We start from the raw sequence: 23263 nt of genomic DNA on the forward strand, positions 1-23263 counted from the left end.
GGCTTCAGTGTTTTGTAAACTTGACAAAAGTATAATATAAGAAAAGCCAGTAGCACAGACAGAGACAGAGACAGGGAGATGGGGACCAGACGAGGGGACAGTGGTGACGTTGTTAACTCACGCGCACACATCTCAGGCCACCAGGGGAGAGAGGTTCCTCTAGTACACCTGCATGAATGAACCTCTAAGGCCAGCACCTCAACCTGCCTAACAATGACCTGATGAAGATACCCATGTGGCTTTGTAGCAAATGTAAGAATAGAATAGATTCTATTGTCCTCTGAGAAGGACATTCTCTTTCTCAGGCTCGTACCGTGGTTCATAGGTGTGGTCCATAATACTGTATTTACGGCACTTTTCATTGTATCGATGAGCTACATTATACTGTACAATATGCATCCAAAAGGCAATGTGCTAAAAGTGAGACACAGTAAAAAGGAGAGATACAGAAAGTGTCCAGGGAGTGAGAGAGAGAGTGAGAGGAAACAAACAGCGAGTAAGCGACAGGCAGAGTTTCACTACATTGCCCTTTTGACTTTCTGAACTTATCTTCACGCTGCTGACTCAGTAGCCTACGATTGTTAGCGTTTGCTTAGCAAAAAGGTTATTCCGTTCAACAAAACAATACCTTATCTCTGGTGAAATAATCATAGGTTAGTGGATAGTTAGTTGAACACTTTTTTTTGATAGTTAGTATTAACCCAGTACTTCCACCCTCTCTCGCATGGTCAAATAGCAACAGGACTTGATTGAACAGACGCTCCCCTTTTTCTGACAGCGCTGACGCTGGATTCAGGAGATAGAAAGAGAGTAGGGGAGCAAGAGTTATGGCGGGGAATGTGAGCGAACCAGCGTGGGGCAGAGAAATATAATCTGTTAAGCTTTGTGTGGGTCGTCTCTATTGGTCTCGCACATTCAGCTAAGTTACACGCGTCAGCGGTGAGCCTGCAGAGCAGCTTTTGGCTGCAGCTGGGATGTGACAGCCAGGAAAGAGCACTGAGCCTTCTGTTGCTTTGTGATGCTATACAGCATAATAATAATACTACAGCCATTAGCAGCCCCCACTGTCTCTCTGTCCCAGTCTTAAACAAAGGGAAGGGGAGGATGGGGTTAAATGTCATATCGCACAGCCAGAGGAATCCGCCATCGACAAACAACCTGGGAAGACACTGAAGTGAAAGCCTACCTAATACTAAACAACCCTGTCTCGGTCAATTGTTGCGATACTTTTATCAGCCTGTCTTTGTCACCTTCAACCTATGTGCTTCTACAGTGTGACGGCACTAACCTACAAGCGTGCAACTACATGAACTAGTTAAAATGACAGGATCACTCGACTTGACACTATACAAGTATCAAAAAGGGTATATTTAAACCGGCCTTAGAGGAGCTAATGTTTGCTTAAATCTTAGTAGGACATACTGAAAAGGATATATGGATATTGACATGTATATACACTAAGTGTACAAAACATTAAGAACACCTTCCTAATATTCCTAAAAAAGCCTCAATTCGTCAGGGCGTGGACTCTACAAGGTGCCCGGAAGCGTTCCCCAGGGATGCTGGCCCATGTTGACTCCAATGCTTCCCACAGTTGTGTCAAGTTGGCTGGATGTCCTCCTGGTGGACCATTTTGATACACACAGGAAACTGTTGAGTGTGAAAAACCCAGCACCGTTGCAGTTCTTCACACAAACCGGTGCGCCTGGCACCTACTACCTTGCCCCGTTCAAAGGCATTTAAATATGTTGTCTTGCCCATTCACCCTCTGAATGGCACACATACACAATCCACGTCTCAATTGTCTCAAGGCGTAAAAATCCTTCTTTATCCTGTCTCCTCCCCTTCATCGGCACTGATTGAAGTGCATTTAACGATCGACATCAATAAGGGATCATAGCTTTCACCTGGATTCACCTGGTCAGCCTGTGTCATGGAAAGAGGTTTTGTACACTTAAGTGTATATACTGTATATAATATGGATGTGTATGCTTAGTCAATTAGAGGAAACACCATATAGACACATCATTTGACACTAGATAGTGGGGTGCTTGAGATGCACGACATGGATGTACGCCTGCTCAAACACAGATTAACTGGGCCTTTAAGGGAAACAGCAGCTGGAGAGGGTAGCCTAAGGGATGGAAGCGGTTAAAACCAGGAGTCCATTAACAGGCCAGTCGACCCAATTCTGCAGCACTCGCGGATTATGACGCGGGGGGGGTGAGAGAGTTAATATGGGTGGTAAACAGTGCTTGACTGACCGTGACTCAGTAATGCGAGGAGGGGGAGAAGGGTGGGAGATATAAATTGGGGAATGTTTTTAATGGGAGAGAAGATGTGAGTGTGTCCGACTGGATGTGAATTTTTAAATGATTTCTAGTTGGATTATGATTCCATATTCTAAATGGGAGACGTTTCCTAAGCTTCATAAACAAATGCACTCATTTATGAGGGATTAACGGTAATCTCTCTTTCTATCCTTCCCCCCTTCTGCATACCTCTCTCTGTCTCTTTCTGCCTCTCCCTCTCTCTCCCCCCGTAAGCATCAGTTTTTAATGCATTGCAGGGCTTGGTCTATCTCCCCCTCCCTCTCTGTCTTTCCCTTTCTATGTCAGTGTTTCTGAACTGCAGGGTCTAGTCCCTGAGCAGGTGTGATATCTTTCTCCTTATCTGTCTACCTCTCTCCTCCCTTCCCTTCCCTTCCCCTCCTCTACCTCTCCTCCATCTCTGACACTCAAACATTAACCCTCTCTTGGTTTCATGGTCTTAATCTCCACACAGTTAAAGGGCAGCCTGGCACTGAGGTAATCAGTTAATGGACTCTACGAATCCACACCTATCCCCATTATCTCAACCCCAACACTTCTCCCTCAGTCTCTCTCTCTAGTCACATGCAGTTGTTGTTTTATAACCCTTTACACTCGTGGGCATTTGCCTATATGGATAGGGCTAAATTGAAATGTTTCTTCCAGAATAAATATGAAAACCATATACATAACCCTGGTACCAATTGAAAGGGAACATTGTGTAGATAATGGGGAAATTATTGGACCAAAGGTCAGTACGCAACAGTTCAACTGACACAAGACTGAATCGAAACACTACACTGTGGAGTTTGTGCATTTGACATTTACTGTACTTTTCGCCGCTTTTGTTGACAACGAAATCAGAAAATGATCTAGATACATTCAGTATTATGAAAAGATATTCCTGGAAAATGCTCTCCCAGCTGTGCCGTTGAGGAACTAGAGCAAGCACACTTGTGGTTGTTTGGTTTGGAAAGCAACCCTGCATCACCTGCCATCACAGAATTACTGGTGTTGTTTTTACGCAATCCAAAAACGGTCCATTGTAAAATTACAATCTGGGTCAGGTGAGCGTGATTTGAAAGCTTGTTCGGTTGCCAACCCGTTTTGTACGATCTTCCAGTGTTAGGCTTTCACAAGGCAATTCAGAGAAACAGATCGTCATTTTGGTGCGCATTGAAAGGAGTCATGAGGAGGAGCGCGTGCCACGGCACATTTTCTTAACAATAAACAAACGTAAACTCATTCTGTTCAGAACAACCCAGGGTATGACGCCATGTCATCTTCTAACTGTACATCAAACATAGTGATCATAAACGTTGACACTGTATATGACATGAGTTTTATGATTTGGAAATGTGAAGTGCACGTTTGGTCCCTATGGGTGTTTGTCTTGCTTGTATGACATCAAAGCTGTATTTATTATAACCCTCAACGTCTCATCTTTCAGAATACATTGAGTCATCGTAATTTACCGCGTTTCGCTCACTCAGTCAACAAAACATTTGCGAAGGTGGCCCAATTACCAGGTGGGATCCGGGGGCAACGTCTTGTCGTGCGCGGTGCTCAAATCCAAAACGGCGGTCAGTCAAAACCCATACAGCGCTGTGAAGCGCAAAGCCAGAGCTCTAACGTCGTGGATAGCGTTTTACCGTACAGCCACTGCGTTCTAAATCTGCCATGTTCAACCCCTACACGGGTATAAGTGTAAAGGGTTAAACAGTTGATCATGCAGGCGGTTTGGGGTTGATCTTTTAACCTTGGACAGGGTTGTGTATGAGAGATTTTGTGGATGTCGATGTATAATAGGTCATGGTTTTAACGTGCAATGTATGGCCTTGACCCAATAAAGGGGATTTCTAAATTCTCTCTCTCCCACTTATTATACCTCTTTCCCGACAGAGGGGAGATGCCACTTCGGAAGCACCTCGGCTATGGCCTTTTCATTCCCACTCTCGCCACTCTCTCCGCCATTTTGAATACCTTTTATTCAATTTCTCTTACTTTTCTCCAGCAGGTATGTAACAATTATTACACAGCAAACACTAAGGCCTACACTGTAACACACAGCAAACACTAAGGCCTACACTGTAACACAAATGGACTGATTGTCAATGGAGGGGATGGAAAGACCACAAAAAATACTTTCTTTCACAAATGGTCTCACAGAGAGAGAGCGAAAGAGGTAGCGTGGGTAGGGATTGAAAAGCCTGGTGTAAAAATAGAGAAGAGTTCATGGTCTTTTGGGAGAGGGGACTGGTGGCTGGACCGGGACGGTCCACCAAGTAGGACAGGGAGGTGAACAGGACTACCCCGTTGTTCAGCGTGGGTGGTTCAGTCTTTAAATCCATCACAGCAGCTCATCACAGCTCGTCCTTTCCCCCTGTCACCCTGCCCCTCCCTCTACTCCTCGACGACTGGCTTCCGCTTCTACCACTCCGAGCAGGGGAAGCGGTGCCCTCTCTTCCCTCCTCTTTGACTTCTCCTCCTTTCGTCACACTCTGTCCATCCGCAGCCCACAGGGCCTCGGCCTCCTCCCTCTCCTGCATGAGGCACAGAAGGTACAGTAATGTGAGGTAAAGTGAGGTTAAATGGACCTTATTCACACCACGGCCGTGATCAGACAAAATCCAGGCTAGCTGGGTAAGAAGCAGAAGTGCTCCTTTCAAATCTAGGGAAAATTGTGCCAGAACTTTCCTCAAGTTCAACCTTAACATTATAGATGATTAATAAACTGACCAACGGTCAAATCGAAGTGCCTATGTTATTTGACTGCCAACCCTAACTGCCGTAGACTTATTGTTCAAAAGCGATATCTAAACAAAAAGTGAATTAGCATAGGGAAAATAGCTTTGAGATGTCAGCGCTAGATGGGGAAAAATGAAAAAGCAACAACCATTACATTTGCATGTACATTCTGTTTGTTTGTCTGCAGCTGATCTTGTTGCTATGTACAGTATGTTGCTATAAACAATAACCTTGCAGTCACTTTTGTAACTTCACCGCTTGTGGTAGAAGTTCACCTTAACCGCTGATCTAGGATCAGCTTCGCCTACCTAACTATTAATACAATATATTTATTTTAAAAAAGTGGTTAGGGGCAACACAAAAACTCTATAGTGTTATAGTGTTAGCCTGGTCCCCGATCTGTTTGTGCTGTCTTGCCAACTCCTATGGTCATTGTCATGCCAAACGTATCTGATCTGAGCCAGGCTTATATAGAACAACCAATCCAATAACAGTTCTCACCATATCCCTGTGGTGCTTCTCCTTGGTGAACCAGAGGGCCAGTGCACACCTGCGGCCGGAGGTCACAGCGGTCACACCATGGGGGTTGACAGGACCGGAGGAGAACCCCACCAGTCGACCACAGGTGGGCTTCACCCGGGCCTACAGACAGACAGAGAGGAAAAGAGAGAGAGAGAAGAAGAGAGAGAGGAAAAGAGAGAGAGAGGAAAAGAAAGAGCGAGGAAGAGAGAGAGAGAGAGCGAAAAAGAGAGAAGAAAAGAGGGGAAAAGAGAGAGAGGAAAAGAGAGAGAGAAGAAGAGAGCGAGAGAGGAAAAGAGAGGAAAAGAGAGAGAGAAAAGGAGAGAGAGGAAAAGCGCGAGAGAGAGAGGAAAAAGGGAGAGGGGACAAGAGAGAGGGAGAGGGGAAAAGAGAGAGAGGAAAAGAGAGCGTCAGAAAGGGTAGCCTCTATAAGGGCCATGCTAGAATGGATAGAAGAGGCAATATGGTCAGAACTTACTGAGAAGTACACACAACACAAACTATTTATTCTTAATTTAGTGTTAGGGATAATATTAGGTGTACGGTTACTGAACGGGTTAAGGTTAGAATAGCATATGTGTCATGTTGTGTCTTGTCTCTGTCCTTTCCCTTCACCCTGTCTCCCTCTGCTGGTCGTTGTTAGGTTACCTTTTCTCCCCCGCTTTCTCCCAGCTGTTCCTTGTCTCCTCTAACTACCCATTCACCCCGTTTCCCACCTGTTCCCTTTTTCCCTCTGATTAGGTCCCTATATCTCTCTCTGTTTCTGTTCCTGTCCTTGTCGGATTCTTGTTTGTGTTTCATGCCTGAGCCAGACTATCGTCATGTTTGCTGTAACCTTGTCCTGTCCTGTCGGAATCTGCCGGTCTATCTGAGCCTACCTATGTTTGGTTATTAAAGAAGCTCTGTTTAAGTTAGTTCGCTTTTGGGTCCTCATTCACTCACCATAACAGAAGAATCCGACCAAGAATGGACCCAGCGACTTCGGATCCTCTCCACTCAGCCGTCGGAATCCAGGGAGCGATGCTAGGCAGACACGAGCAGGAAGTGTCTGCTGCTCGACATGCCGTTGAGACCCTGGCCACCCAAGTCTCCAACCTCACAGAACAGGTTCACCATCTCCGCCTCGATCCACCGGCCACTTCCAGGGCTTTCGAATCTCCGGAGCCCAGAATCAATAACCCGCCGTGTTACTCTGGGGAGCCCACTGAATGCCGCTCGTTCCTCACCCAGTGTGATATTGTGTTTTCTCTCCAGCCCAACACTTACTCCAGGAGCACTGCTCGTGTCGCCTACGTCATATCTCTCCTTATTGGACGGGCTCGTGAGTGGGGCACGGCAATCTGGGAGGCAAGGGCTGAGTGTACTAACCAGTATCAGGACTTTAAGGAGGAGATGATACGGGTTTTTGATCGATCTGTTTTTGGGGAGGAGGCTTCCAGGGCCCTGTCTTCCCTATGTCAAGGTAATCGATCCATAACAGACTACTCTATTGAGTTTCGCACTCTTGCTGCCTCCAGTGGCTGGAACGAGCCGGCTTTGCTCGCTCGTTTTCTGGAGGGTCTCCGCGCAGAGGTAAAGGATGAGATTCTCTCCCGGGAGGTCCCTTCCAGCGTGGATTCCCTGATTGAACTCGCTATTCGCATTGAGCGACGGGTTGATCTGCGTCACCGAGCTCGTGGAAAGGAGCTCGCGTTCTCCGTTGCCCCCCTCTCCGCATCACTACCATCTTCCTCTGCCGGCTCGGGAGCTGAGCCTATGCAGCTGGGAGGTATCCGCATCTCGACTAAGGAGAGGGAACGGAGAATCACCAACCGCCTCTGTCTCTATTGCGGTTCTGCTGGTCATTTTGTCACTTCATGTCCAGTAAAAGCCAGAGCTCATCAGTAAGCGGAGGGCTACTGGTGAGCGCTACTACTCCTGTCTCTCCTTCAAGATCCTGCACTACCTTGTCGGTCCATCTACGCTGGACCGGTTCGTCAGCTTCCTGCAGTGCCTTAATAGACTCTGGGGCGGAGGGCTGTTTTATGGACGAGACCTGGGCTCGGGAACATGACATTCCTCTCAGACAGTTAAGGGAGTCCACGGCCTTGTTCGCCCTGGATGGTAGTCCTCTCCCCCGGATTCAGCGTGAGACGCTACCTTTAACCCTCACTGTTTCTGGTAATCATAGCGAAACCATTTCTTTTTTGATTTTTCGTTCACCTTTTACACCTGTTGTTTTGGGCCATCCCTGGCTAGTTTGTCATAATCCTTCCATTAATTGGTCTAGTAATTCTATCCTCTCCTGGAACGTCTCTTGTCATGTGAAATGTTTAATGTCTGCTATCCCTCCTGTTTCCTCTGTCTCTTCTTCACAGGAGGAGCCTGGTGATTTGACAGGGGTGCCGGAGGAATATCACGATCTGCGCACGGTGTTCAGTCGGTCCAGGGCCACCTCTCTTCCTCCACACCGGTCGTATGATTGTAGTATTGATCTCCTTCCGGGAACCACTCCCCCCCGGGGTAGACTATACTCTCTGTCGGCTCCCGAACGTAAGGCTCTCGAGGATTATTTGTCTGTAGCTCTTGACGCCGGTACCATAGTCCCCTCCTCCTCTCCCGCCGGAGCGGGGTTTTTTTTTGTCAAGAAGAAGGACGGGTCTCTGCGCCCCTGCATAGATTATCGAGGGCTGAATGACATAACAGTTAAGAATCGTTATCCGCTTCCTCTTATGTCTTCAGCCTTCGAGATCCTGCAGGGAGCCAGGTTTTTCACTAAGTTGGACCTTCGTAACGCTTACCATCTCGTGCGCATCAGGGAGGGGGACGAGTGGAAGACGGCGTTTAACACTCCGTTAGGGCACTTTGAATACCGGGTTCTTCCTTTCGGCCTCGCTAACGCTCCAGCTGTCTTTCAGGCATTAGTCAATGATGTCCTGAGAGACATGCTGAACATCTTTGTTTTCGTTTACCTTGACGATATCCTGATTTTTTCACCGTCACTCCAGATTCATGTTCAGCACGTTCGACGTGTCCTCCAGCGCCTTTTAGAGAATTGTCTTTTTGTGAAGGCTGAGAAGTGCACTTTTCATGCCTCCTCCGTCACATTTCTCGGTTCTGTTATTTCCGCTGAAGGCATTAAGATGGATCCCGCTAAAGTCCAAGCTGTCATTGATTGGCCCGTCCCTAAGTCACGCGTCGAGCTGCAGCGCTTTCTCGGCTTCGCGAACTTCTATCGTCGTTTCATCCGTAATTTCGGTCAGGTGGCCGCTCCTCTCACAGCCCTTACTTCTGTCAAGACGTGCTTTAAGTGGTCCGTTTCCGCCCAGGGAGCTTTTGATCTCCTCAAGAATCGTTTTACATCCGCTCCTATCCTTGTTACACCTGACGTCTCTAGACAGTTCGTTGTCGAGGTTGACGCGTCAGAGGTGGGCGTGGGAGCCATTCTTTCTCAGCGCTCCCTCTCTGACGACAAGGTCCACCCATGCGCGTATTTTTCTCATCGCCTGTCGCCGTCGGAACGTAACTATGATGTGGGTAACCGCGAACTGCTCGCCATCCGGTTAGCCCTAGGCGAATGGCGACAGTGGTTGGAGGGGGCGACCGTTCCTTTTGTCGTTTGGACTGACCATAGGAACCTTGAGTACATCCGTTCTGCCAAACGACTTAATGCGCGTCAGGCGCGTTGGGCGCTGTTTTTCGCTCGTTTCGAGTTCGTGATTTCTTATCGTCCGGGCTCTAAGAACACCAAGCCTGATGCTTTGTCTCGTCTCTTCAGTTCTTCAGTAGCCTCCACTGACCCCGAGGGGATTCTCCCTGAGGGGCGTGTTGTCGGGTTGACTGTCTGGGGAATTGAGAGGCAGGTAAAACAAGCGCTCACTCACACTCCGTCGCCGCGCGCTTGTCCTAGGAACCTTCTTTTCGTTCCCGTTCCTACTCGTCTGGCCGTTCTTCAGTGGGCTCACTCTGCCAAGTTAGCCGGCCACCCTGGCGTTCGGGGTACGCTTGCTTCCATTCGCCAGCGTTTTTGGTGGCCCACCCGGGAGCATGACACGCGTCGTTTCGTGGCTGCTTGTTCGGTCTGCGCGCAGACTAAGTCCGGTAACTCTCCTCCTGCCGGCCGTCTCAGGCCGCTTCCTATTCCCTCTCGACCGTGGTCTCACATCGCCTTAGATTTTGTCACCGGACTGCCTTCGTCAGCGGGGAAGACTGTTATTCTTACGGTTGTCGATAGGTTCTCTAAGGCGGCCCATTTCATTCCCCTTGCTAAGCTTCCTTCTGCTAAAGAGACGGCACAAATCATCATCGAGAATGTTTTCAGAATTCATGGCCTTCCGTCAGACGTCGTTTCGGACAGAGGTCCGCAATTCACGTCTCAATTTTGGAGGGAGTTTTGCCGTTTGATTGGGGCTTCCGTCAGTCTCTCTTCCGGCTTTCACCCCCAGTCTAACGGTCAAGCAGAACGGGCCAATCAGACTATTGGTCGCATCTTACGCAGTCTTTCTTTTCGCAACCCTGCGTCTTGGTCAGAACAGCTCCCCTGGGCAGAATACGCCCACAACTCGCTTCCTTCGTCTGCGACCGGGCTATCTCCTTTTCAGAGTAGCCTCGGGTACCAGCCTCCGCTGTTCTCATCTCAGTTCGCCGAGTCCAGCGTCCCCTCCGCTCAGGCTTTTGTCCAACGTTGCGAGCGCACCTGGAAGAGGGTCAGGTCTGCACTTTGCCGTTATAGGACGCAGACTGTGAGGGCTGCTAATAAGCGTAGAACTAAGAGTCCTAGATATTGTCGCGGTCAGAGAGTTTGGCTCTCCACTCAGAACCTTCCCCTTAAGACGACTTCTTCTTCCGCGATACCTTCGTCGCGTCCACCCGGTCTTCCATGTCTCCTGTATTAAGCCCGTTCTTCGCGCCCCCGCTCGTCTTCCCCCCCCCCCCCCCCCCATCCTTGTCGAGGGCGCACCCATCTACAGGGTCCGCAGGATTTTGGACATGCGTCCTCGGGGCCGTGGTCACCAGTACCTTGTCGATTGGGAGGGGTACGGTCCTGAGGAGAGGAGTTGGGTTCCCTCTCGGGACGTGCTGGACCGTGCGCTGATCGAGGATTTCCTCCGTTGCCGCCAGGTTTCCTCCTCGAGTGCGCCAGGAGGCGCTCGGTGAGTGGGGGGGTACTGTCATGTTGTGTCTTGTCTCTGTCCTTTCCCTTCACCCTGTCTCCCTCTGCTGGTCGTTGTTAGGTTACCTTTTCTCCCCCGCTTTCTCCCAGCTGTTCCTTGTCTCCTCTAACTACCCATTCACCCCGTTTCCCACCTGTTCCCTTTTTCCCTCTGATTAGGTCCCTATATCTCTCTCTGTTTCTGTTCCTGTCCTTGTCGGATTCTTGTTTGTGTTTCATGCCTGAGCCAGACTATCGTCATGTTTGCTGTAACCTTGTCCTGTCCTGTCGGAATCTGCCGGTCTATCTGAGCCTACCTATGTTTGGTTATTAAAGAAGCTCTGTTTAAGTTAGTTCGCTTTTGGGTCCTCATTCACTCACCATAACAATATGTTAGAAAGCTGTGCTTCCATCCCTTCTAGCATGACCAGATAGTGATGACCGGGTCACAGGGGGGGGGCATAGGTCAAAGGTCATGTGAAGACCAGCCAGTGTGAAGTGTTCTACTTGAGTTTTCATGTCAAGTGACTTACTGTGACAGTCTTGGCATCCCTGTCTGTGAAGAAGAGCTCCCCACCGTCAAAGTCGTCGTTCAGATAAAGCACAGCGCTGGAATGTAATCAGACATGGTTTAAGTCGGCACTTAACAAGTCTAATCAAAGTTGTCAGTTGCCATCTTTATTGCTTAGTAAACAAACCTAGTGGTACTATATAGCACACTGCCAGAGGCATGTCACATTATTTCCACACACCCCCCCTGCCTGAAATCAAGAATCTTAGACCTGGCTGTGGAATGGCACCTGTGTTCGTTTGAATGCTGTGTTTGTTTACCCTCGAATGAGGAGACCATCAAACAATGTTAGTATTAAGATGCCATGCCGTACTGGTTTGAGTTTGTTCAGGATGGGAATGTCTGTTCATGATATGTACATACACTCAACTCCGTATGTATTTGGACAGTGAAGCAATGTTTTCAAATGTGGCTTTACACTCCAGCATTTTTGGATTGGTGATCAAATGTTTCATATGAGGCGACAGTACAGAATGTCACCTTTTATTTGAGGGTATTTTCAGGCGTATCTGTTTTTCCGTTTAGAAATAAAAGCATAGTATGTATCCTGTCTCCCCATTTGAAGAAGTCATAAGTATTTGGACGTATTTGGAAGTTTTCAGACCCCTCAACTTTTTCCACATTTTATTACATTACAGCCTTATTCTAAAAATCCTCATCAATCTACACACAATATATCATAATAACAAAGCAAAAACAGGTTCAAATGTTTTTTTTGCAAATGTATTAAACATAAAAAACTGAAATATCACATTTACATACTCACACTACTGTTCTTTAGACTAGTAATCTGGAGCATCAGCATTTGTGGGTTCGATTACAGGCTCAAAATGGCCAAAAACAAACACTTTCTTCTGAAACTCGTCAGTCTATTCTTGTTCTGAGAAATGAAGGCTATTCCATGCGAGAAATTGCCAAGAAACTGAAGATCTCGTACAACACTGTGTACTACCCCCTTCACAGAACAGCGCAAACTGTCTCTAACCAGAATAGAAAGAGGAGTGGGAGGCCCCGGTGCACAACTGAGCAAGAGGACAAGTACAGTAGAGTGTCTAGTTTGAGAAGCAGATGCCTCAAGTCCTCAATTGGCAGCTTCATTAAATAGTACCCGCAAAACATCAGTCTCAACGTCAACATTGAAGAGGCAGAGCTGCAAAGAAAAAGCCATATCTCAGACTGGCCAATAAAAAGAAAATATTAAGATGGGCTAAAGAACACAGACACTAGACAGAGGAAATCTGCCTAGAAGGACAGCATCCCGGAGTCGCCTCTTCACTGTTGACGTTGAGACTGGTGTTTTGCGGGTACTATTTAATGAAACTGCCAATTGGCGACAAAATACATAGTGTTTCCATTTGTAAATGGTAAAACAGATATGTATGAAAATACCCTCAAATAAAAGTTACATTCTGTACTGTCGCCTCGTATGAAACAGTTGATCTCAAATCCAAACTGCTGGAGTATAGAGACAGATTTACAATTTTAGCTTCACTGTCCAATTACATACACATGGGAGTGTATGTGGTATTATATAGCTCAACTTCCAAGTCTTGTGTGTGTTTTTTTAAGTGTAATTACATGTCTGTGCATGCATAGTTTTGCCAGTATGCGTGTGTGTGTTTTTGCGTCCTGACAGCTTGTGCGTGTGTGCGCATGAATGTGTGTGTGTGTACCTCAGGTCTCTGTGTGTAAAGGCAGGTGGTTCTCTCCAGCACTGTCTGGTCTCAGGTTCCAGTAGACAGTTGTCCACATGAACAGGGTGAGACAGGTCCAGTCTCCCCTCCTGGTCCCCTGGACAGGACACACAAAATGAGGGCCATGTTCATTAGGCACCGATAGATTCTGGGTACTAACTCCTAAACTTGGGATAGGGTTAATTATTAGGTATCCTATTGAAATATCGAGTGCTTAGGTTCAGAGGGTCTACACCAGAAGTGAATGGTTATCTGTAGGAGGAAGGTATATTGTGTGTACAATTAAGCTTAGAATGTGCTGAGTGCAGGGAAAACGATCACATGTGGCAGGCATTGATAAGGGAAGAGAGCCATGGATTAGCGATGAAGGGGGTCACGGTCAGGTCACGTTAAGGGAGAAAGAAAAGTTTATGGCCCGTATCACTTACGTTTCCTGCCTAGCAATAAAGATACAATGTAGCGAGAAGGAGGAGACTCCACCCAAAGTGGGGTACATATACCACAGCTATTGTAAACATGTCTTTGTCTATTGCAGCTGTATTGACCCTCTGGGAAGAATATACTTGGTTTGAGCTTTCAGAGTGTCAGTCGAGTTTTTACTCTGAGAATTAGAACCTAACAGCACCAAGCAGAAGAAAATGGACTGAAATATAGGGACATCCTGGAGTTGTCCAATATGAAACACTCATTTTAGTTTTCCGTTGCAAAATGTTTTAGACAATTTTCCATTGCATGCCCTAATGAACACGACCCCGGTAACACAACGGGTGACATAACACAGAGCAGATAAGACACCTGATACAAGTCAGGGGTTAGCTATTGGGTTACACTAGAAATGGGAAAAGCGTTTTGCATTGAGACCCACAAGTGTAATACATAATGGAGTCAACAGAAATGAACATGAAATATGAAGATGTGGAACCATCATTTCAAGAAATAGAGGGCATTGCTTGAGTGGACCATACCTGTGATGGCGCTGCGGCACACTAGATGTGTGTCGGAGAAATGGAGCCCTGAGGGGCTCCTGAAGTAGGAGTGCAGGAGGGTTCTCACCCTCTCCCCCATCTCATGCAGCAGCTTAGCGTCTGATTGGTTCACCATGCCGTCCTGAGCCAACTGCAGAGCAGAAAAGTGTTTAACTGTTCATTAGCTATGTGGCCATGTGAGACAGAGAGATAAGACAGACAGACGGAGAGATAGATTTCATCTCCAGATCCATCGTTCTCACCTTGACAGCTCTGAGGACAGTCAGGCCCTCAAACTTCTCATGTGGAGTGTGTGGGGACCGTCGCTCCCGGTAACCATCCCCAGTGGACGCAGCATTCTGTCAGGGACAACACAGGAAGTCATCATGGAGGATTTGAGCTCATAGCCCTTTTTGAATACTTCTGTTATTGCTGATTTCCAAATCCACCCCTGGCTCATATCCCTAAGAACCATAAAGATCATGGCCTAAATTCATAAAGTGTATAATTAATATATATATATATATATATATATATATATATACTGCTCAAAAAAATAAAGGGAACACTTAAACAACACAATGTAACTCCAAGTCAATCACACTTCTGTGAAATCAAACTGTCCACTTAGGAAGCAACACTGATTGACAATAAATTTCACATGCTGTTGTGCAAATGGAATAGACAACAGGTGGAAATTATAGGCAATTAGCAAGACACCCCCAATAAAGGAGTGGTTCTGCAGGTGGGGACCACAGACCACTTCTCAGTTTCTATCCTTCCTGGCTGATGTTTTGGTCACTTTTGAATGCTGGCGGTGCTTTCACTCTAGTGGTAGCATGAGACGGAGTCTACAACCCACACAAGTGGCTCAGGTAGTGCAGCTCATCCAGGATGGCACATTAATGCGAGCTGTGGCAAGAAGGTTTGCTGTGTCTGTCAGCGTAGTGTCCAGAGCATGGAGGCGCTACCAGGAGACGTGGAGGAGGCTGTAGGAGGGCAACAACCCAGCAGCAGGACCGCTACCTCCACCTTTGTGCAAGGAGGAGCACTAACAGAGTCCTGCAAAATGACCTCCAGCAGGCCACAAATGTGCATGTGTCTGCTCAAACGGTCAGAAACAGACTCCATGAGGGTGGTATGACGTCCACAGGTGGGGGTTGTGCTTACAGCCCAACACCATGCAGGAGGTTTGGCATTTGCCAGAGAACACCAAGATTGGCAACTTCGCCACTGGCGCCCTGTGCTCTTCACAGATGAAAGCAGGTTCACACTGAGCACACGTGACAGAGTCTGAAGACGCCGTGGAGAACGTTCTGCTGCCTGCAACATCCTCCAGCATGACCGGTTTGGCGGTGGGTCAGTCATGGTGTGGGGTGGCATTTCTTTGGGGGGCCGCACAGCCCTCCATGTGCTCGCCAGAGGTAGCCTGACTGCCATTAGGTACCGAGATGAGATCCTCAGACCCCTTGTGAGACCATATGCTTGTGCGGTTGGCCCTGGGTTCCTCCTAATGCAAGACAATGCTAGACCTCATGTGGCTGGAGTGTGTCAGCAGTTCCTGCAAGAGGAAGGCATTGATGCTATGGACTGGCCCGCCCGTTCCCCAGACCTGAATCCAATTGAGCAATCTGGGACATCATGTCTCGCTCCATCCACCAACGCCACGTTGCACCACAGACTGTCCAGGAGTTGGCGGATGCTTTAGTCCAGGTCTGGGAGGAGATCCCTCAGGAGACCATCCACCACCTCATCAGGAGCATGCCCAGGAGTTGTAGGGAGGTCATACAGGCACATGGAGGCCACACACACTACTGAGCCTCATTTTGACTTGTTTTAAGGACATTACATCAAAGTTGGATCAGCCTGTAGTGTGGTTTTCCACTTTAATTTTGAGTGTGACTCCAAATCCAGACCTCCATGGGTTGATACATTTGATTTCCATTGATAATTTTTGTGTGATTTTGTTGTCAGCACATTCAACTATGTAAAGAAAAAAGTATTTAATAAGAATATTTCATTCATTCAGATCTAGGATGTGTTATTTTAGTGTTCCCTTTATTTTTTTGAGCAGTGTATATACTGTATATGGCCCCTGATATGCTCGGTGTGATTTTCACTATATTGCAGGTTTAGTTACTATTTCCAATCCAATGGGAAACACCAAAGGGACAGGGCTCATTCAAATTCCATATCTCTGTTGAACTTCTCTTCCTGTGTTTGAAGGAGTCTTGTTTCCTGAGCGAATCATATGCAAGCTTACGGTAGCTAGGCGCAGTACTGTATCGCATTCCTTCTGATCTAGAACTCCGTCCAGCATGACGCGATTAGTTCCATTTAAAGAATTGTCGTCCATGCTGATGGTGACACCAACCTGAGGTACGGGACCCCCTGGGGAGGGAACAGAACGGAGGTGTGAGTGAGACACAGGAAGAGGGTCCACACACACACGCACACACACAAACATTTAAATCAAATAAATGTTTATCAGATGAGTGTTTCCCAATCCTCAGAGACCCGAGCCAATTATGTTTTTTTGTCATTACCAATCTGTCAATGAGTGCTTGTAACATGCCTAACACTAATGTTTATCCTTACCTGCATAGAATCCACTATCGTCCATCTCCACCTCTTTCTCTCCCTCCTTCATTTTCTCATTCAGCACTTCCTTTTCTGCTCTGGAAATCAAAAAGGAAATGGCTTTCAACCGCCCAATAGCACTTCAAGGCCCTTTCTCTCCACACTCCCGTCCTCTTTTGCAGTAACTTTCTCCTTCACGTTTCCTCTTACCTCCATGTGTCTTTTAGCAATTCAGGAACAACCTCCTCTGGAGTCCAGAGATCCTATATGGGAGGGGAAAAAAACACAAAAGGAACAAACTGCTGTATCGTTCAGTTTGAAAGTAAATGTGAGTGACCATGTCACATCCTGACCTTAGTTCCTTTTTTAGGTCTCTATTTTAGTTTGGTCAGGGCGTGAGTTGGGGTGGGCATTCTATGTTTTGTGTTCTATGTTTTCTATTTCTTTGTGTTTGGCCTGGTATGGTTCCCAATCAGAGGCAGCTGGCAATCGTTGTCTCTGATTGAAAACCATACTTAAGCAGCCTGTTTTCCCACTATGGGTGTGGGTAGTTATTTTCTGTTTAGTGTGTTGTTTCACCTGACAGGACTGTTTCGTTTCTTTCATTCACTTTGTTATTTTGTTTTGTGTGTTCAGTTCTAATAAATTAACATGGACACTTACCACGCTGCATATTGGTCCGATCCTTCCTACTCCTCCTCAGACGAAGAGGAGAAGCGTTACAGAACTACCCACCACAAACGGACCAAGCAGCGTGGTAACCAGGAGCAGAGGGTTCTGGACTCCTGGACTTGGGAGGAGATATTGGACGGCAAGGGACCCTGGGCACAGGCTGGGGAATATCTCCGCCCCAAGGCAGAGCGGCGGTGGTATAAGGTAAGGCAGCGCAACAGGCACGAGGGGCAGCCCAAAAAAATGTTTTGGTGGGGCACACAGGGAGATTGGCAAAGTCGGGTAGGAGACCTGAGCCAACTCCCCGTGCTTACCGTGGCGAGAGAGCGACCGGGAAGGCACCGTGTTATGCGGTGAAGCACACGGTGTCCCCAGTGCGCATGCATAGCCTAGTGCGCTACATCGCAGCCCCCCGCAAGTGCCATGCGAGAGTGGGCATTCAGCCAGGGCGTGTTGTGCCGGCCCAGCGTGTTTGATCTCCGGTACGCCATTTCGGCCCAGGGTATCCTGCGCCGGCGCTGCGTGCTTTGTCTCCGGGGAGCTGGGAGGGTGCAGTTCGCCCTATGCCTGCGCTCCGCCCGTGCCGGGTGAATATGGGCATTGAGCCAAAGAGAGAGGTGTGAGTGGTATGCAACAGATCTCAAGTGCTCACCCACAGCCCGGTTCAACCTGTGCCTGCACTCTGGAGGGTCCGGGCTAAAGTGGTCATCCAGTCTGGAGGAGTGGTGCCAAGGCAGCGCACCAGAGCTCCAGTGCTCCCCCACAGCCCGGTCCATCCGGTGCCTCCTCCACGCACCAGGCCTCCTGTAGGTCTCCCCAGCCTGGTGGGTCCTGTGGCAGCCCCACGCACCAGGCTGTCTCTCCGTCTCCTCCCTCCAGGTTCTCCCGCCTGTCCGGCGCTTCCAGAGTCTCCCGCCAGTCAGGAGCTCCCGGAGCCGCCCGCCAGTCAGGAGCTGCCGGAGCCGCCCGCCAGTCAGGAGCTGCCGGAGCCGCCCGCCAGTCAGGAGCTGCCGGAGCCGCCCGTCAGTCAGGAGCTGCCGGAGCCGCCCGTCAGTCAGGAGCTGCCGGAGCCGCCCGTCAGTCAGGAGCCCGTCAGCCCCACGCACCAGGCTGTCTTTGCGGCCGGAGTCCGCCCCTTTGGGGGGGGGGGGGGGGGGGGGGGGTACTGTCACGTCCTGACCTTAGTTCCCTTTTTAGGTCTCTATTTTAGTTTGGTCAGGGTGTGAGTTGGGGTGGGCATTCTGTTTTGTGTTTTCAGCCTGGTATGGTTCCCAATCAGAGGCAGCTGGCAATTGTTGTCTCTGATTGAAAACCATACTTAAGCAGCCTGTTTTCCCACTATGGGTGTGGGTAGTTATTTTCTGTTTAGTGTGTTGTTTCACCTGACAGGACTGTTTCGTTTCTTTCATTCACTTTGTTAGTGTTTTGTGTGTTCAGTTCTAATAAATGAACATGGACACTTACCACGCTGCATATTGGTCCGATCCTTCCTACTCCTCCTCAGACGAAGAGGAGAAGCGTTACAGACCAAATCAGAGCCATATATAGCTTAGATATACAGTAGCTACTTTATGGCTCTGGGCCAAACCAGATCCAGTGATAATCAATAAACAACGTCAACATACCGGGTCGGTGAAATTAAAGTTGAGGTTTTCCATTCCGAAGTAGAGTAGCTTTTTCTCCTGCAGTGAGCGGCTCACATACCTGGCTATCTCCTGAGAATATAAAGACAGAGGCTTAGACGCACCTTAGAGGCTGCTCTGTGTACATAGACATGGAATCACTTGTCACTTGAATAATGTTTACATACTGTTTTACTCATTTCATATGTATATACTGTATTCTACTGTATTCTAGTCAATGCCACTCCAACATTGCTCGTCCTAATATTTATATATTTCTTAATTCTATTATTTTAGATTTGTGTGTATTGTTAGATACTGCTGCACTGTTGGAGCTAGGAACTAAAGCATGTATGCGACCAATATATATATATTTTTTTAATTAAAAGAGTGATGCCTACGGAGAACACCAATATACTGGTCTTGACAGTAGAGTAAGATACAATAATGTATCTATCAAATTTGAGGAGTGTTGTTTCTAAAATGAAACCTCCCTAGTGGGCCAGGCTAGGGGTTGTTGATTTGAGGCTGAGCACCAGTAGTACCTGGAAGGGCTTTGTCCCGTGTGCCTCAGTGTCGCCTCCCAGTGTCTCTGTGTAGAGCTCTAGGTTACTGAGGGAGTCTTTGTCTGAGGGGTAGAACAGGAGGAGAGACCGCAGAGAACACACCGCTCCTCCTAGATCGCCCTCTGCGGGAAATAGGTGAGAGAGAGAGAGGGAGATGGGATTTGGTTGTTCACTAGATATGTCAACTCCTGTATGAAGCACCAGAGCCCATTTAAAAAAATCAGCTGCAGTAGAAGCAGAGTTACCATCATAATTGTCATTAGCGTCATCATGTGGTCATTACTGTAACTTCAGATATGACCGTTCCCCTGTCTAACCTTTGAACTGTGCACTGTGTAGATGCTCCAGCTGTGTGGGTAGGAGGTCCTCCTGGGCTGAAATCCTTCCGGGTCGCGTTGCCACCTGGGTCACACAGGCCTGCTGGCAGGACAGGAGGGAGAGGGAGAGTGCTGGAGGACGGGAGATAAAAGTCACATGATAAGGAGAAAGATTAGAAAAGTAGAGAATAGCATAAGAATAAAATAGTAGGACAACTACACGTAAAACTAATTACAGGCTTCCAGAGTGGCATAGTGGTCTAAGGCGCTGCATCGCAGTGCTAGCTGTGCCTCTAGAGATTCTGGGTTCGAGTCCAGGCTCTGTCGCAGCCAGCCGCGACCGGGAGACCCACGGGGCGACGCACAATTGACCCAGCCGTCCGGGTTAAGGGAGGGTTGGCCAGCAAGGATGTCCTTGTCCCATCACGCACTAGCGACTCCTGTGGCGGGCCGGGCACAGTGCACGCTGACACGGTAGCCAGGTATATGGTGTGGTGAGGCTGGCTTCCGGGTTAAGTGGGCATTGTGTCAAGAACCAGTGCGGCTTGGTTGGGTTGTGTTTGGGAGGACGCACGGCTCTCGACCTTCGTCTCTCCCGAGTCCGTACGGGAGTTGCAGCAATGAGACAGGACTGTAACTACCAATTGGATACCACGAAATTGGGGAGAAAAAGCGGTAAAAAAATCTATTTTAATTAAAAAATAAGAATTACAATCTTTGCTTTGTTTTGGACCAACCCAAATATGCACTGCGTGACATTATACTGTATACAGTCAGCTGTCTTGGTAACACTCCCCCTGTAATAAGGCCTTTATAACGCTACATAACACCTTACAGACATTTTCAGCCTACTAGAGGTTCAGCCTCCTAGCAATGAATGAGTTATAGCCCTGCATAGACAACCAGATTCATGAACACAAACATGTTTTTCTTGTGACCTGTGTGGCCCTGTGGTTAGTGTCACGTGTACAGCCCAGCTTCCAATCTCAGCATGGGTTCAAATCCGACCCATGCCCTTCTGACTCACAATCTCTCCAACTTTTCAGTCCTCTTCACTGTCCTATCTCAATCAGGATATATAAAACCCTTAAAAATATACATTTTTAAACAAACAAACATGTTTTTCTCACCTGCAGCCTTCTCAAACACCCCGTCCATTCCATCCTCTCCTCTGTTCTCAGGGAGCCGCTGTGAGGCGACCTCACACTGCGCCCTACACTCATCAGTCTGTCTCAGTGTCTCGTTCACACACTCCCTCCATTTCTCCACGGCGTGCGTCCAATCAAAGGAGGCCTCAGAGGTGAGGGCGGAGTCATACAGGACCTGTGGTTAATAGAGGGATGGAGGTTATGGGTAAAGAGGAGGGAGGAATGTTAACTGGAAAGGTTGGCTATAATTGGTAAACATCAAGAACAGAGTGCGACGGAGAGGAGTCGTCGATGGCCTATACTCCCAATGGGCATAGTACGTACGGAAAGCACAAAGACATGCTGGAGACAAACAAAACAGAGCAGTGAAATGAACTGCATTTTTTTGTTTCCTGTTAGGCTTCAGTGATATCAAAAGTCCAGTAAAGTTCACATGATGTGTTCTCATTTATAGTACACTCCATTAGTAACATGTTATCAGGAATGCTGTGGGTGCATGCAGAGGTTACTGTGTAAGGTTACTCAGACATTACTGAGCCCAAAGGGCTTTTACGATTGGTTAGGTACCCAAGGTGAAACACAGAGAGGAATTTGAACCCTCAGGCCACATGTGGGAATCTTCAAAGCATATTTCTTACAACGAGATTCATGAATACTTATTTATGCATCCAATCTAGCGTTTACAGTATTTGACAATTTCTCAGACACACACAACCCTCCCCCCTCCCACTCTTTTAAAAAAAAATTACCCAGTGTTTCTCTGTCTCCATCTCTCTATCCTGGAATGCGTCCTCTGTTACTCCCTCCATCCGTCTATACTTCTCAATGTTGTTCCTCATCTCCAGGTGGCTGGGGTTGGCCACGAAGAATGTGTGGGCTGCTGACGCCGCCTTTTGTACTTTCCCTAGCTGAGGAAGAAGTGAAGGGAGGAGAGGAAAAGTTGATAGAGATAGAGAATGAGGTAAAAGACGAAGAGAAGGAGGAAGAGCAGAGGAGAGGAGGGGAAAGAGAGCGAGAACGAGGTAGAAGAGGGGAACGAGGGGAGGAGGAAAAAAATAACAGGAGGATGAGGTAGACGACTAAGAAGAAAAGTTAAGTACAGATGACCTGGAGTGCATGAAGTTGTAGGGTATTGTTGCTACAGTATGTAGTAAAGTGAGCTAGCACATTACGTCATATAGGCTTTATACCAGAGTAACTAACTACCAGTAGAGTAACTAACTACCAGTGGAATAACCAATGTAATCGCTTTAGCATGCAATGATGCAGCACTTATCACTTCAGATCTACAATTCAACATGTTAGCCACGCATATGCACAGGAACATAATGAAACAGCAGGTGAATATACTAATAGTTACATTCCAGTAGACGACCTGGAGGAAGTTATAGGGGTTCCGGGTGCTAAACTCGTACTCGATGTCGGCAGACACAGGAAGCTGTCCTGCAGGAGTGACAGCCCGTCCCAAACAGAACCGCGCACACTCAGCCCGCTGCTGGACCCAGTCCACTGCCCATAGGTCCCACACATTCCCTTTCTCGGTGTCTGAGGACACACACGCACACACATAGATGCAACATTACTGGAATGTACCATACCAGGACTGTCTTGCACTCATGACCATAGATAGGGTCATCACTGACTCCCGGGAGATATATAGGCCCGAATGCAAGCTTATAATTGTATATATTTAATGCATGCACACAGCACACACGTGGAGACAGAAAGACATATCACACACACCCTATGAATCGACCACATACAACACAGTAAACACAAACACACCCAGTTTTGGGAGCCTGTCATGTCCCGCTGGCAGACATTCTTCATGGCACTGCCGTCGTGTCCGAAACAGAGCCTCCCGGGTCGTCATCGACTTTTCGAGCAGCTCCGCAGCTTTCTCCCACTCCTCGCTAAAGTATGCACGTACCCCGGTATAATACAAAACATCGTAAGAGGGTATGAGTCCGGACGCCGATCCTGCAGAAGCCCCGATGCCAGCAACTGGAGAGGTGAAATCGAAGAATGAGAAAAGATAGTGAATAAGAGGGATGTGCAGCGCCACGTAGACAGAGTTGTGATTTGCGAAAAGTGCCATAGCATGCCGTAGTTATTTTGGAGAAAGAGAGCGGGACGAAAAGGGCCAGACAGTGTAAAGTGGGGAAAGGCAGGAAAGACGTACTAGGTAGTGATGAGGGGAGGAGGAGAAGGAGTGGGATGCGTGAAGAAAAAGAGAGGCAGTACACTTGAAAGTAGATTTATTGACACAGTAAATAACAGTGTTTGGAAACACTAAAATAATGCTAAAATAATATTATAGTCTAGCTTAGTGTACATGCTTACAGTCTACACACACTCATTCATAACACTGTATAGGCTACACACAAAAAAAACATTGTTTCCAGTCTTCATAGTCTCCTA

General features: G+C 47.7%; 1 protein-coding gene across 1 annotated transcript; it reads right to left on the reverse strand.

Annotated features, from left to right (window-relative positions):
- Window positions 1-4282: 4282 nt before the first annotated feature.
- Window positions 4283-23022, reverse strand: LOC139380956 (prolyl 3-hydroxylase 3-like). Its single transcript, XM_071124153.1, has 16 exons — window positions 22628-23022; window positions 22203-22387; window positions 21592-21750; window positions 20825-21017; window positions 19695-19826; window positions 19357-19499; window positions 18815-18904; window positions 16728-16780; window positions 16536-16615; window positions 16201-16328; window positions 14201-14296; window positions 13938-14088; window positions 12952-13069; window positions 11241-11316; window positions 5559-5699; window positions 4283-4852 (listed from the first exon to the last, which is right to left on the reverse strand). Exons 1-16 carry the CDS (start codon window positions 22938-22940, stop codon window positions 4673-4675), a joined length of 2238 nt encoding a protein of 745 aa, XP_070980254.1. The 5' UTR covers window positions 22941-23022; the 3' UTR covers window positions 4283-4672.
- Window positions 23023-23263: the final 241 nt, after the last annotated feature.

Source organism: Oncorhynchus clarkii, chromosome 2 (genome assembly GCF_045791955.1).
Source record: "Oncorhynchus clarkii lewisi isolate Uvic-CL-2024 chromosome 2, UVic_Ocla_1.0, whole genome shotgun sequence".
NCBI classification, from domain to species: Eukaryota; Metazoa; Chordata; class Actinopteri; order Salmoniformes; family Salmonidae; genus Oncorhynchus; species Oncorhynchus clarkii.

Coding starts and splice junctions, on each gene's coding strand:
- LOC139380956 (XM_071124153.1), bottom strand. CDS start 22,940: ATGGCACTTTTCGCAAATCACAACTCTGTCTACGTGGCGCTGCACATC. Junction 16,616..16,727: donor TTGCTAAAAGACACATGGAG/GTAAGAGGAAAC, acceptor TTTGATTTCCAG/AGCAGAAAAGGAAGTGCTGA. Junction 4,853..5,558: donor AGAAGCACCACAGGGATATG/GTGAGAACTGTT, acceptor TGCCTCATGCAG/GAGAGGGAGGAGGCCGAGGC.